This window comes from Buteo buteo, chromosome 11, assembly GCF_964188355.1.
Source record: "Buteo buteo chromosome 11, bButBut1.hap1.1, whole genome shotgun sequence".
In the NCBI taxonomy this organism is placed as follows: domain Eukaryota; kingdom Metazoa; phylum Chordata; class Aves; order Accipitriformes; family Accipitridae; genus Buteo; species Buteo buteo.
This window is the reverse complement of record NC_134181.1, coordinates 30,518,766-30,533,053: the sequence shown is the minus strand read 5'-3', so window position 1 is coordinate 30,533,053 and position 14,288 is coordinate 30,518,766. Positions and strand designations below refer to the sequence as shown.

Below are 14,288 nucleotides of genomic sequence, written 5' to 3'. Positions count from 1 at the left end.
GGTTTGTTGAGGTCAGCAACGTCCGTCGGCCGCTACCGGACGCACGCTGCGGGAGGGCTCGCGTAAAGCCTCAGTAAAACCAGCCCACAACGCTGCTATAACCTTTTTCTTTCTGTTTACTGACAGTGCAGCCACAGGGGATGTTTGTCCCCACACAGAGCCCACGATAGTCCTAACCGAAGGGAAAGGTAGAAAAGAAAACACATCTTTTTTTTTTTTCCAAAATATAACTTTAATATATATATGCATATATACACACACACACCACACACACTATATAGAAGCTGAAAGAATGCAAAACAAAAAAAAGGATGTCCCACAAACTGTCTTAGGTGTGCATAGCAGACTGATTTCTAAAAAACCCCCACAACAGCTCCGTTTCTTACCTGCTTCAAGATTTCATGTTTCACACTGTTGTCAAACTGCAACCCAGAGCTCACGTTCACTGAGCAATATCACAATCAAATGAGTAAATGAAAATAAAGATGAAATATTTCTCAACCCAGTCCAGTGTCAAAAAAAGCTTAAAAATCTAAATGTACAAATTCAGCCTTAAAATGGTTTAGTGCAAATATGAAAATTAACAGCATAATTTTAAGGTATTTAAATAAGCTTTAATATAACTCTAGTGCTTCGTTCCTATATAGCTTTTCCCATCAACAGATGCCACAGCACGGGGGCATTTCTTGTTAAGAGTGGGGACAAACCCAGAACCTGGGAAGAAATAGCATAAAGTCATTTGTTAAATCATTCATTTATATTTCACTTAAGTTTATTAAAGGGAGATAGGGTATTTATTAGTGGAGGAGCAAAATATTTATCAATTTACTGATTCTGGAGTGGATGGGCAAGGGGAATTGGAGAAAGGGAGTCAAGAAACGCTGTCCCTTTTCCTGACATTCAGCACACACAAATGCTGGTGGTATAAATTGTCCAATTGGGGTGCACAGACAGTCCATCCTCCCAGCCATGTGTTGCATTAGAAGGTCTCATCATCATTGCAGTCAGCCGTCCAGTGCCCGAACATCTCGCAGGTATCACAATAGGGGCGTTCTTCTCTCCTGCTGCCATGGTAAGCTGAGTGGGGTGGCTCCTCCAGCATCTGTGCCTGAGTCGGACAGTCTTCAGTGTCATGGAGATCAAAGCAGCCGCAGATATCGCAGAAGAGACGAGGTTTCTTCTTTGACAAGCTTTCTTCCTCACTGCAAGATCAGCACCAGCCCAAGTCAAGTAGGGTACTTCTCCATAAAGGAGAAAGGCCTGCTTCCCTGCCCTGCACAATGAGCTGTCCCGTAATTATTGAGACTCAAGAAACACCACAGTGGTCAACAACAAAAAAATAAATTACAAAACCCCTTCTGAAGATCTTCTGACATCTCCACTACCTTGCAGTAACCCCATAATCCCTTACACTGTAATATTTACTAAACAAACTGCTCTGTTGTGTAAATCTTTGTACAAATACAGACATTATTTAAAAAAGAAACACATGGACACTCGTTTCTCTTTTCTCTTTAGAGAAGAGATCTGAAGTCACAACATATCAAACAGGTTTTAGTTCTTCTATTTCTCTGGACTGGATCTCCCCATCGCAATGCAGCTACCAGCCTCTTGAGAGCAAAGACTCATCTACTTAACTCACGAAGGGCCAAACTCAACCAATACTGACAACAAATATGTTGTGATACATCAGTGTTTGCGATCGATAACTACAGAGGATCATTTTGCACCACTAGATACACCGTAGTAATGGACCTAAAAAGAAGGCTGGATTCATTCACTCTAAATTCACAAGAAAGCTATGTTTGTCCTTCCTAACAGCTGAGATCAGGCTGGTGCATGGTGCAGCTGACAGAACTGCCTGCTGCCAACAGTTCCCAAAACACAAGCCAAGGTTTTCCTTTAGGATTTATACCTGTCATAGTTATTGATCTCCTCTTCATTGCCATTGAGGGATGCTTCACACATTCTTTGTATTTTCAAGTTCAATTCTTCGTTTCTCCTCTGCAGATCTACTATCACTGAATTCAGGAAGTCAATCTACGATAGTCAAGAACAAGGACAGTCAGCACGTTGAGGACTGCACTTGAGAGAAAGCGAGCAACCACAGAATAACCCTCAAACTGACACGTACAGATCTGCATTAACTTACAACTGGACCTTGTATTACAGAGAGCACCCATGGACACTGAGAGAACGAGTGATAGGAAGGACCTAGGATCCTCAAAGACCAAAGGACCTCTGAGACCCTCAGTGTGATTTCTGCCCAGGGAGCTAGGTAGTTCCGCCCAGCCAAAACCTCTGGGACATCGGTGGGTCGCAACCCACCACCAACAGATCTTCTAATGTTACATTTTGAACATAAATCCCGTTGTGTAATTTTGATCAGAACAGCGTCTCTGTTCCTCTGAACAGCTCTAGGGGATACTCTCAGAGCTGTCCTGGCAGGGCAGTGGGACAGCGCAGCACACCCATCGGCATCTCCCAAAGCCAGAGCCACAGAGATCAGTAACCAGCACTGCAGCAGCACTGCTGAATGTAACAAAGTAATGCTTGGCAAATTAACATAGTGAATAAAATAAAGGAACCCAAGAAGTGGAACAAACCTCGTGCTGATTGGAAGGAAGGGTTGCCATCAGGAGGTGAATTCAAGGAGGCAGAAAAACAGAAAAATGTTGATGTATGTTAATTACACTACTTCTGATCTCTGCACAGACTAGGAAGGACATTTTTTAATCAATGTAACTGACATAGTGATCTAACAAGGACTTTTACAACAAGCAGAAGGTGCTTCTAGTCTAACTGTGTTTCTAGGCATTTGTTGTCACAGGCTGCCTGTTGCATGGCAGTGCTTCACACGTTCATTACTATTATCGTACTCTTTGATACACATTTCTCCTGTTACCAAGCACATGCTAACTGAGCAACTTCCGTGCTCCATTGCTGCCAACCCTCATTCCAAGTAAAGTTCTGCAGTTAAGAAGCAGCAAGGATCAACATGTTCAACTGCAGAAGCTTAGAAGTAGCATGGAGCTCAGGTAGCCCATTTCTCCAAGATGGCAAGCACTATGGATTCAGATGGGCCACACCTTATTCCTTGTTCACATCTAAGAAACCTCTGGAAAGAACGCCAAAGGAGCAGTTTACGAGTGTGCTCTGCTAGGCTGTACCTCACCAACAGGCTGCAGGTCAAAACTTGCCATCTCTGCTTTCCTGCTTGCTTCCTCACGTTCCGATAACCTGAACTATTTCTCCAGTATCACTTATCACTTGATTCTTAATATTTACTGTCATTAATATTTTCCTTCAGAAGCAGAAGGCTACAAGATAAATCTGCCCATTATAATTCTGATGTACAAAATCTGATTAGGAACAGTCTCTGGAAAAATATTTCACTCTGCCTACAGACACGCTGCTGTTTTAGCATGCTGATGTTTCAGATCAAATACCTGCTTCTCTTTTGCAATTTCATCTTGAAGTAGATTAGCAGCAATGTCACCTTTAAAGAAAAAAAACCAAAACCAAACAAGGCATAAGTATCCAGTAATCTAAATTATGAAACACACAACAGCTTAGTCAGAGACTGAAATAAACAGTCTCCAAAACATCTTACTCTCACTGCTTTCTAATCACTCAGTATAAGCTTTGGTAAGGGTGACTTCTTTGGGGAATTTTTCTGACCACTGCATTACAGAAGCATATTCAATACTGCATGTTACTTATTAAAATACAAAAAATGTACGTATAAGTGACAGCTGAAGTTCACAGATCTGCAAAGGAACGCTCCTCTGTTGAGAGATGAGACTGTAGTGGTACAAAACTGAAGAAGCTCAGCATAAGGTAAGCACGAGTGTCTAAAATGTGGAATTCCCAGTCCTGTGCTCAGCTCAGGTAGGCGGTTTTATTATGATGCCTACACATTCCTTACTTTGCAGCTACAGCAAGGAAAAACTACATCAGTCTACGAGAGGCTCTTGCACACAAGCCACCCCATGAACAAGATAAAGTTTTATGGCTTATGCACGTTTCATTTCAAGTCAAATTGCCCCCCACCCTGGTGTAAATGGGGTTAACTGGCAATGTTGGTAGCTTTCACATTTTGCAGCTGGCCAGCATTTCTTCCTTAATTCAAATCTTATATGTGTCCTACAACAGGAAAGTCACATTTCTCAGGAGGTTCAATTAGTTAAATCTCCTTTTAACTATCTGGTTAACAGTTGCAAAAACCTACAAGACTAAAAATGAAGGTGGAGAGACAGTAAAGAGGCTCTCTCTTTTACCTGAGGAGCTAGTTACAGTTAAAGGCTGTTCGTTATTTTCCTTGAGTTTTTGCTCCAAGTTCTTCACCTTTTCCTCAAGTTTCAATTTATCAGATTCCAGTGACTTAACCACTGACTGCAAGGTTTTTGCAGAAGCATTTTCTCCACGGAGCACTGTGATCTGTAAGAATTATTTGAGAATGCTTAAGCCTTCCAGAGTGAAGTCAGAAGCACCAAGGCAACATCCTTAGTAGTAAGAGCTAAATAGCCACCAAAAACATATGCTAGAAGTCACCTAAGTAGGCACAGATACCTAAAGATTTAATTCTAAGGTTTAACTATGCTGAATTAATAAAGAAAAAGAATTAGCCAACTCTTCAGTATCAAGCATACAAAGCCATATGCTCCTAGCCATAACCTGATCCGAAATTAAGAAGCATCCCACTGTTCCTCATTTACCTCATTTCTGAGTTTTTCCAGTTCCTCATCTTTTTGTGTGATCAAGGCACTAGTAGCACTGATGGATTTTTGTAAAGATGCTCTCTCTTCATCAATTTCTTTTTTTAATGCTGATTCTCTAAAAGAAAACCAAATACATCCAGAAATCATCTAAAGAATAGGTTACTGTAGTCGTCTAAATAAGTTTAATTTAAAGTATTAGACTACTCTAAGGAGTGGTTCTTAAAAAGCAAATTTCAGTTCTGTACTTGACTAAGACTTTATATATGTGTAAACATTTCAGATGTTACAACTGTGGAAACAAAGCAAAAACTTTACCTAGGTAGTACATTGCAGAATCTGCATATCATCGTATCCATTTGAATTTAAAGAAGCAAGCTAATAGACTGGGGAGATACAGGATAAACAAACACGTTGCACAATGTTCCACAAAACCTGACTTCAGAGTTTTGTTACTTCTTGAAAATTATTAACAAGCAACAAAACATACATGCAAAGCTCATTGTACAAGTTGTCATGCAAAGCATTGATGATGCTGGAAATATCAGCTGGTCCTCACTAATTTCAGTGACATCATTATTTCCTGAAACACGTACTTTGAGAGTTTCTGGGCTTTTAACAACTACTGCTTCAGCAGAAAGCCATGTGTGATTTGTTTTCCTTCATGGAAGAAGGGTTAAAAAGAAATCCTCCAGAGCAGCACAAACCCATCTTCTGTTTATGTATGTCCAGTTTTCCCAACATTTTCAGCTGATCTAATAAGAGACATGACTTCTGCCTACAAATCCTGTCCTGACAGTGATCTTAAGGCATCATAGCTACGACATCCTCTAACTGATGGTAACGAGTCTTCCTGATAGGTCACACAATACACACAGATGAGTAATTATCCTCTGATGCGAGGACTATTGCTACAAAAGTTCCTTACAAGCTGAAAGGTTTTGTCTGTTTAAAAAAAAAATTTAAAAAATATCGTTACTCCAAAATCTATGTTTACTTATCTAGAAGAGAAACTTGCTTTTCAGAGCACCAAGCAGTGCCCAGCAGCTAGCTGTCAATTCCCCGAGCTTCTGCAGGCATAGCCATTTTCCTGAGGAATTCCATACATCTCGGTTTAGATGATGCCAGTCTCACTGCCACGGCAGTGTGCTGCTTGTCTTCTTAATAGCTGAGAGGACTGAAGACAAACTAGGCTACCTGAATGCGTACCCACTACACAAAAAGCACGGCATAACCAATACTTCAAAGATACCAAATGACACAACGATTTCATTGAAGTACCTAGACAAAACTATACTCTCTTAGGACTGTTCAAGGGATCAAGAGCAGAACATGTCCTTGTGTGACAATGCTCAGTAGGTAGGGAATAGCTATTAAGTTCAAATGGGAAAGTTTTCATATCCACAGTATCTACAGATAGTGAGAGCCATGATACCCAGACCATGAAATACAATAAATTTCACCGACTCAAGATAAACAGGAAACTCAACAATGAGAGCACAATTAATGCAATTCTTTCATTGTAAAGATTATACTTGGGAATGGAAGCAGCAAGTGGAGAATCTGGGGTTTAGAGAAGCTGATGCAGCTAACAATGAACCAAAAGATTGGTTTTGGTTTTGGTATATTTTTACAATGAGAAAATTAATATAAGCAGAAACACAACAAACTGCAGACTGCATGATCTTGCCTTCAAATACAAGTTATACTCCTGTTAATAAAAACCAAAAGGGCAACAGCATTTAATAGATCTCCTCACCAACCCCAATTCAGCAAAGCACTAAAAGTGTGACAGCAATCTCTGTGTTCTTCAGCAAGATACACACATGCTCTTGCCTAACCCGTCTTTTTTAAATGGTTTGCTGAATTGGATCAAAAGCATAGGGTGGTGGTGTGGAAAAGAAATGTGCCACCCATGCATGGGACGCTGCTCATAGAGCACAGCCTCCCTCTCCAATCCACAGAGCTGCAAATCCAGTATTTACTGGAAAGTACATCTGAAAGTTGCTGCTCACAAGCTCTGCTGTACCTGAGTCTTCACCCGGGCTTCCCTTTGCTATATACACAGCTGTAGAAGGGCAGATGGAAACCCCAGTGACTCATCATCTCATGCTCAAGAGCTTGTTGTATTTCCACTTTTTGGTCAGATCTTCATCTCCGAGATCAAGACGAAACATATGGTTTTTGTACAAATATGGTTAACTGGCCATTTATTGGACTTTATTTCAACCACCACAAGCATTTAGGTGGTTGAAAAAGGCAAAGAGTGTAAGCATGTAAATATATATTTACAAATTCAATATAGGAGTCTAGAATTCTATAACACAAGGGGAGAGAAACAAGATAAGAAAAGAGGAGAGAAAGCAAGAGGGGGAAAAAGGTCCCTGTACTGTAGCATTGGTTTTTTTCTTTTACAGGGCAGTCTCTCCAGGAACCATGCTTTACAGCTCCAGTTGGAGGCCCTCTAAAATGCTGAAACTGGAAAACCTACAAATATAGTAGGTATATGTCACTACTACTTATATGTAAGTGTGGATCACAGTTCACCTCCAGCATCAGCTGAGAATCTACCCCACTGATGCTCTCAGCTTCAGTATCATTTGTGGTATGATTCGTATGAGAGATAGTAAACGTAAGAAGCATATGTTGAATGTGAAATAACTACATAGTGATAACTTGCAAGAAAAATCTTGTGGAAACTATTAATTTTATCGGGGGGGGGGGGGGGGGGGAATAGATTCCGTGAACTTAGACTTTTTCCCTGCCAATTCAAGTCCAAAATATCTGCTTGCCAGCAGGGATTAAAGAAAAACAACAAAAAAGACTTTGTCATTTCACACACCATTTTAAGATTTCACATTCTTGAGGAGGTTAAACCATGTTTTAAGCAGTGTGTGGAAGTCACAGGAGAGAGGTTTTTGTTTTGTTTTAACATTAAAAAAACCACCCAGATTCTTCCCTTACTACAAAAATAAGAAATTCTAAGAATGAAGCAAATACCTTAAACTGTTACTGGGCAAGCTTTAAAAATGCAAGATAACAAGAACCACGTTAGAAACATGGAGTAGAAATGCAAAATACTGTAAGGAAGAACTAAATTTGCACCAAGGCGCTTTTCTGTTTTGGTAAAAAATATAGACTTTTTTTTATATATATGTGTGTGTGTGTATATATATATAGCTGAGTATTTTACAAAACAAAAGCAAGACACCAAGGGACAAAGGCAGCCAAAATATGTACAACAACTTTACTTAAAAAAAAAATAAAATTATTTATTGTAACGTGGATAGACTTTCTTGAGTCTTACCATTAAAGACACACAGATATAGCAAAGGAAGCAAGGGTAGGAAAGGGAAGAGAGAGGAATGAAATGAGTATCGATAAATAGCGCAAGCTTAAAGACAGTAAGACAGTTAGCAACCCACAATGAACCTAATGAGCTGAAGTAACATAGAACCCCCTTAGATTCATAAATATCAAACTCCTGTCACTCCTAGCTGGGCTATTTCATAGAGGAAGTTGCTAAAATAGAGGAAGAGAATTCCTGTGGGTGAAAGGAAGGTGAGAAAACTGCTTCTAGAGATTTGACCTAATTGAAACAAAAAGACGTCTCTTTTTCAGTATCTCAAGTTCTTAAGACAAAAGGAAGAAATCATTGCTCATCTCATCACCAACTTCAGTGGAATTTGGGAATTTAGAGAGACTCTTATTTAATGGGAATTTAGAGAGACTCTCTTTTATTTAATTAGACCTTCAATCAGCCTGTTTTGTTAGCAAATAATGTCATATGCTGGTGTATTTTGACCCCTAGTGGCCTGCATTCTGCCTCAGTGAGGCTGACTGTTTCTGTTACTTGTTTTATCCTTTCTATTGGAGTTTATTCAACACTGTTGAGGAACGTCATTAAGCCAGTCACAAACTTGGGCATCTCAGTGTAACCAACTGAAGGTAATCTTAAAATTCACTTTAATGATTTCATAATTATCTAGATTATTTCAGGCAGCTCACACGGCATAAAAGCAGAAGGAAAAATCAGAGCCACACACCTTTCTTTTTATAGCTTACTAAAGAATTTGTCTTTTAAAATGTATGCTATGAAACAGAACTGCTGGAAAGTACTGAATGGATCTTGGGTCCCCACTCCCTCCTTCCTTTCCTCAAGTAACTTTCAGGACTTACACAATTTAAAATACATGTTTTAAAAAATGTTAAATAACAGGCTATAAACAGCATTCTAAGATGTCAGCAGCACTAATACCCTCCTCTTCCCTCCCTTCCTCCACATCAAATATGCTATGATCCTCAGTTGGTGTAAACATACTAATTATTGTGGATGTTGAATGGTCTTTACACCAGCTAAAGATTTCTCTCTTTATCTTCTCCTTCACCTCATCTTTCAAAAGTAACTTACACTTATGCTATTCTATGCAGGTAAAGGCTGAGTGATGCAGTTCATGAGGTTGGTTAACGCTGGACATTCAGCTGTTCGCTTGCCTCTCTGTACAACAACTGATCAAACTCATACATTCTCTGAGGAAGCTTTAGCTTGTGTAGTACCCTGCATGCCTGCTGTCTTTTAGAAGAATGTGAGATATAACAGAGTATGACCCACCTCTCAAAAACCAGATTATTAGGGAATGAAAAAGGGATCAGTGTATAATACTGAGTAGCGAAGGATGTGCATGAATACCAAAGTGCCACTCACTGTTCTTTGTTGCGACCATTATAAATTCAGGAAGTTTAACAGGGGTTGGTTTGTTTTTCCTGGAACATGCTTGGTGTCATGGAGAGCTGTGTCTTTTTCTAAGGATTTATATAACTATTTTTGAAAAGCCCACATCTTCCTAAAGACATTGTGGCACTTAGCCAGTTATTAGCTTTCCATACACATATTGCAGAAAGACAGTAAATTTTGTAACTTGGGACCATTTATTGAACAGCACAGTTTACAAATGGATGCCCCAGTCACCCAGGACAAATCTCCTGGTATTTAAAAACAGTGCTGAATGAACTGCAATAACTACTGCCACAATGAACAAAATATCCCAAAATTATGAGAACAATCCATTCAGTACTGAGTAACTGCTGCTTTTCTTTTTTTCTTTTTTTTTAAAAAAAAACCCAATCCTTAGCATCATTGTATTTTTCCATTATTCCTTAAGAACCAGACACTAAAAATCAAGAGAACTACTACAATGCAAGAGGTGTGTAACTTACATTAGTACAGTTACATTTCCTTCTCACTTTTAATAAAGCAAATGTGGAAGATGCCATCTATAATCCAATGTGTGTAACAACCTCAGCACTCTTAACTATGATACAGTAGAAAAGAACCGCTTTCTTAGCAGTGTTTTTGTATTATGTTTTCTGAAGTCTTCTGTAGGACTGTATAGTTAAAAACACATCAGAAAGAACAACTTACCTCTTTTTCATCTCTAATAACTGGTTATTGAGTACTGATCTCTCCTCTTCCAACTAAAATGCAAGTACAAAAAGACTACAGTTAATACACCAAGGACTGTTTCCTTAGTATAATATATCAGAGCATCACTATCATCGTAAAACAAACATGGGAGAGGCTACAGAGCCTAAAAATCCTCAAAGTAATCGATTTTCTACTAGGACAACACATGCACACAGACACAAATTGTTCAGTGACCAAGTGTATTAGCTAGTCAGGGGCTATTACTGCTTTATATAGTATTTTCACGTCCTGTGCGCGCAAGAGAGGCGTGAGGCTTATACGATATTTCTGGGCTCCAGGCACACCAAAGAGAACCGTAAGCCTTTGTGCGCCTGGCTATTAAGTTTAGCCCAGTATTGGTGAATTACTGGATTTGCTGTTGTACTGACCTGGATAATTGTACTACTGATCTGTATTTGTTACTGTATTGTTATTTAGAGATAAATTATTGATCCCTAAGGCTGTTGGTCCGGTGTCTATTACTGTATCCTGAACCTGTAACTTGGCAGAGCCACCTTAAACCCTTACAACTAGTAAGGCCTTCAACTGAAAAATATTGTTGCCGCAGTTTGTTGGGGTCCAAACTGACAGGCACACATAGGTTTAGGAAAAGCAAAACAAAACAAAACAACCAATCGTAATTTGTACAATGAAAAAAACCTGTAAAGCCCCACCACAGAAACATGGGGGTAACTGAACTTCTGATAATGTTAAGAAATTAAGTATTTTCCAGGCCAATTAATTATTTTTCACCATCTCCTCCTTTCTTCTTAGTCAATGGCCAAAGTCAGCAATTATGGCCCTGCAGAACTGCTTATAGTAGCAACTACCTGTGCCTTGACTTGAAGGCAATCTCTGTTTAGATTTTACAAGCTTTCAGGGCTCATCCCCAAGGTTAGCAAGACATACGTTCATAATGGAAACCTCAGAGCCCCAGAACAACAGCAAATAGTCTCTTCTTGACTAAATACTTTTAGGACTTCACAGACATTCAGGTTAGGCACAGACAGGCATAGAAAGCATTAAGCAAGTTGCAATGAGAAGGCAGCTTGCTGGCCAGCCTCCAAGATTAGGTTAAATAGAGCTTATCAAGATAAATTGTCTTCTCCATATTTTCTGACAACTTACCTTCTCCTTTCATGTACTGCAGTGCTGGTAAGTGTTCCAGGTTTAAGATTAATTGGTATCATTTTGCTGGGGCTTAATCAAACAACTTTATTGACATGAAAAATATATACCAGAAGGGTGTAGAGAGACTTATATTAAGAAGTCTTAAAGCAAATCAAAATGTCTCTCTCAAGGAAAGTAACCACTCTAAGACTGCAGAGCAACCATAGTACTATGAGGGTACGGCCAAATTTTTCCTGCAGGCAAGTCAAACCCAGCAATTTCACCAGCAGCACAAAGTACATCCCCTGTTTCCAAGAATTTTTGTCTGCTTCCTACACAGAAGCAACCTATATGATCTCCTTACATCTGTACAGAATGATGACAAAAAAAGAGAAGGAAAAAAGAATATGAAAATTCTGAGAAATGCTTCACTTGTAAATCCCAGTGAGCTGCACGCTATTCAGCTGCCTCTCCAGACCGCCCTCCTCCCCCCCCCCCCGACAACTATTTTATATGGCCCCCCTCCTCCCTCAGACTCATGCTGCAATCTCTTGTGCATCACACTTTTCCAGCTGGGTTTTTTGACTACTTTTCCTCTACCACCAGCACTAGCATTTCTCTGTGTCACACTGTGTAGCATTAACCTGGCCACGTTCCACAAACAAGTCACTTCATTTCACCCTAGGCTAGCTTAACTTTCTGGTGTTTATGCTCTTGACTGCCACGTGCAATTGGAAAAACCTCATACTGACATTATTCACCCTCTGCTCCCCAGAGGCCATGTCCAGAGAGTTCCATGATGCTCTCTTCCCCACGCCCCGCCAAACACACCCCACCTTTTTATCAGTTTCGTTTAGGAAAAGGTTGTGGTGCCCATTTAACTTGGAAAATCCTTCAACGTTTGTGGAATGCTCCAAGATTGTGAGCATAAACCCTGCATCTCTCCTCCCTTTTAGTTTCCTGGTTGGCTGTGGAGAGATGAGTGACTTTTGTACAGACCGAGATAGAAGTGGATTTAAAGGAGAGAAACTTAAAGGAGAACTACATGTTAAGGGAATCGGGCAGCTTCTAAACCCATTGCAGCTGCACGAGTCATGGATCAAGCCCTGAGCAGCTTTGTGGTAGAAGGGGAGACAGGACACCCCTTCTCTCATCAACATTTCTCCAGCAATCCGCTCACGCTCTCATTAGCCTCAGAATAGACTTCTCGCATACCTTTAATAAAAGATGAACCAGCTGAGCTAGTAGATGTTTCTACACTTTGTCCAATTAAGTTAAAATGCCCGGGCAGGTCTGAGGCTCCCAAAATACCACAATGAATGATTTGAAGCCAGAAAAGTTCCCCGAGTTCAGTATCTATCTGACTGGGAATCTTTAACTAATTACAACAGCTAATTATTTATGGATCAATCAATATAGAAAAGCACCCCTCAGCATCTTTAGTACAAGACACTTTAACCTTTAGATGTCAGGATAAATCATTCACAAAGAAGTATTCATTAATTTTGCAAAGTGTGTCACATGCAGCCACAGATTCACTAACCCAATTGACTAACACACTTGCTAGAATTTATATAGTTACCATAGCAACTGCTCAAAATACTTAAAACATATGCTTGCTACCTTTCTTACTGCATTTTAATAAGCACATGCACAGAAACTCACACAGACAGAAGTATTGCTGCATTCTGTGCTTCCCTCCCTACTGTCCAATTTTCCAGTATCCACTGCATAAAATACAGCTCCATGAGCAATCCTGCTCTGTGTTAAATGTCTTCATTGCCACCATGGACACTTGTTCTCTAAAATCTAATCACACCATTCTTCATAGTAACATTTTTTCCACTCCCCATAGACAGCCTGAACCAAGGAAGCCCAAAGCACGCTGCAGCTTGGTGCCTAGACATGGTGTACATTCACCTGAGTGGCAGCAAAGTGGAAGTGGTGGTGGGGATCCCTGAGACTGTGCTAGCCCACGATAGGGTGGGCTGTGTGAGAATCCTCAAGGCCAGCTGGTTTTCTTGCCATTTCATGAAGAGAACCCAGCAGAGTCAAAGGCAGAACAAGTGGGCTGTAAGTTTAGGTTGGGTAAGATCTAAAGGGAACATGAAAAAAGGCCAACCCCTTGGGGGAACAGCAGGTTTCTATCAGACTGAAAAGGATGGTTAGTACTTTACAGGCTCCAGATGAGACAGGGAATGCTTTTTAGGAGCAGCCAGGACATATGACAGTTCTGGGCAGGTGGACCACACGTTTCACCAATGAGCACTGAACAATACTGCTCTGAGAAGAGCTGCACTCATTAGTTATGTGACACTTGGCAGGAAACCTGCATTTTAAATGACACCATTTTGTCTTTGTTCCTTTTGCCACAACAGAGTTGCCTGGAACACCAAATGCCTCTTCCACTCTTTTAGGAGGCCGTGCAGTTCACTAGACCTAAAGACACCATAGCCCAAATACTATGTTCAGAGCATGCAACAGACGGCATTCCCATGTTTCCAAGATTCAGATTACATCTTCCTTGCAGAAGAGGACCTAATGCAACACAAACGGCTGAAGAAGGCAAAAAGACAAGGCAAAAAAAAGGCAAAAAAAAAAAGGTTTCTCCAAGCTCTAGCAGATCATCCAGATCTTTGATCTTGGAGCCATCTACTCACGGGCAGAAAAGGCTATGGTGCAAGTGAACTGAGAATACTCCAGTTTGCAAGATGACCAACTAACCCCTGTGCTTCACAGATTACAGCTGTCTATCTTGGTAATGAGAGAAGGATCTCTGCTGACAGATCCACAGTAGGCAGGATACAGACAGCAGGACTCCTTCGCAAGGTCATCTGGAAACGACAGAGGCCGCAGACCGAGACTGCAGTGACCGCTGCCAGCCTACGCCTTGTGGGCTGAAGGGTCCCTTCCTTTGCGGACCTCCTGAGTATCAACACTGACTACATACAATAGGCAGAAAGGTTTGACCAATGTTGCCGAATCCTTTTCAAGTT

At 40.4% G+C, this 14,288-nt stretch overlaps 1 protein-coding gene across 11 annotated transcripts in view; it reads right to left on the bottom strand.

Moving 5' to 3' along the window:
• Positions 1–207: 207 nt before the first annotated feature.
• The window catches only part of CLIP1 (CAP-Gly domain containing linker protein 1), a 73,671-nt gene continuing 59,590 nt past the window's right edge, over positions 208–14,288 (bottom strand). For all 11 annotated transcript variants that reach the window (XM_075041277.1, XM_075041285.1, XM_075041283.1 and 8 more), the window contains 6 exons: positions 10,141–10,193; positions 4,719–4,836; positions 4,281–4,440; positions 3,450–3,499; positions 1,916–2,040; positions 208–1,202 (listed from right to left, as the gene is read on the bottom strand). In XM_075041277.1, coding sequence (XP_074897378.1) covers positions 980–1,202; positions 1,916–2,040; positions 3,450–3,499; positions 4,281–4,440; positions 4,719–4,836; positions 10,141–10,193 — 729 coding nt within the window. In that variant the 3' untranslated portion in view covers positions 208–979. The remainder of the gene's footprint in view (positions 1,203–1,915; positions 2,041–3,449; positions 3,500–4,280; positions 4,441–4,718; positions 4,837–10,140; positions 10,194–14,288) is intronic.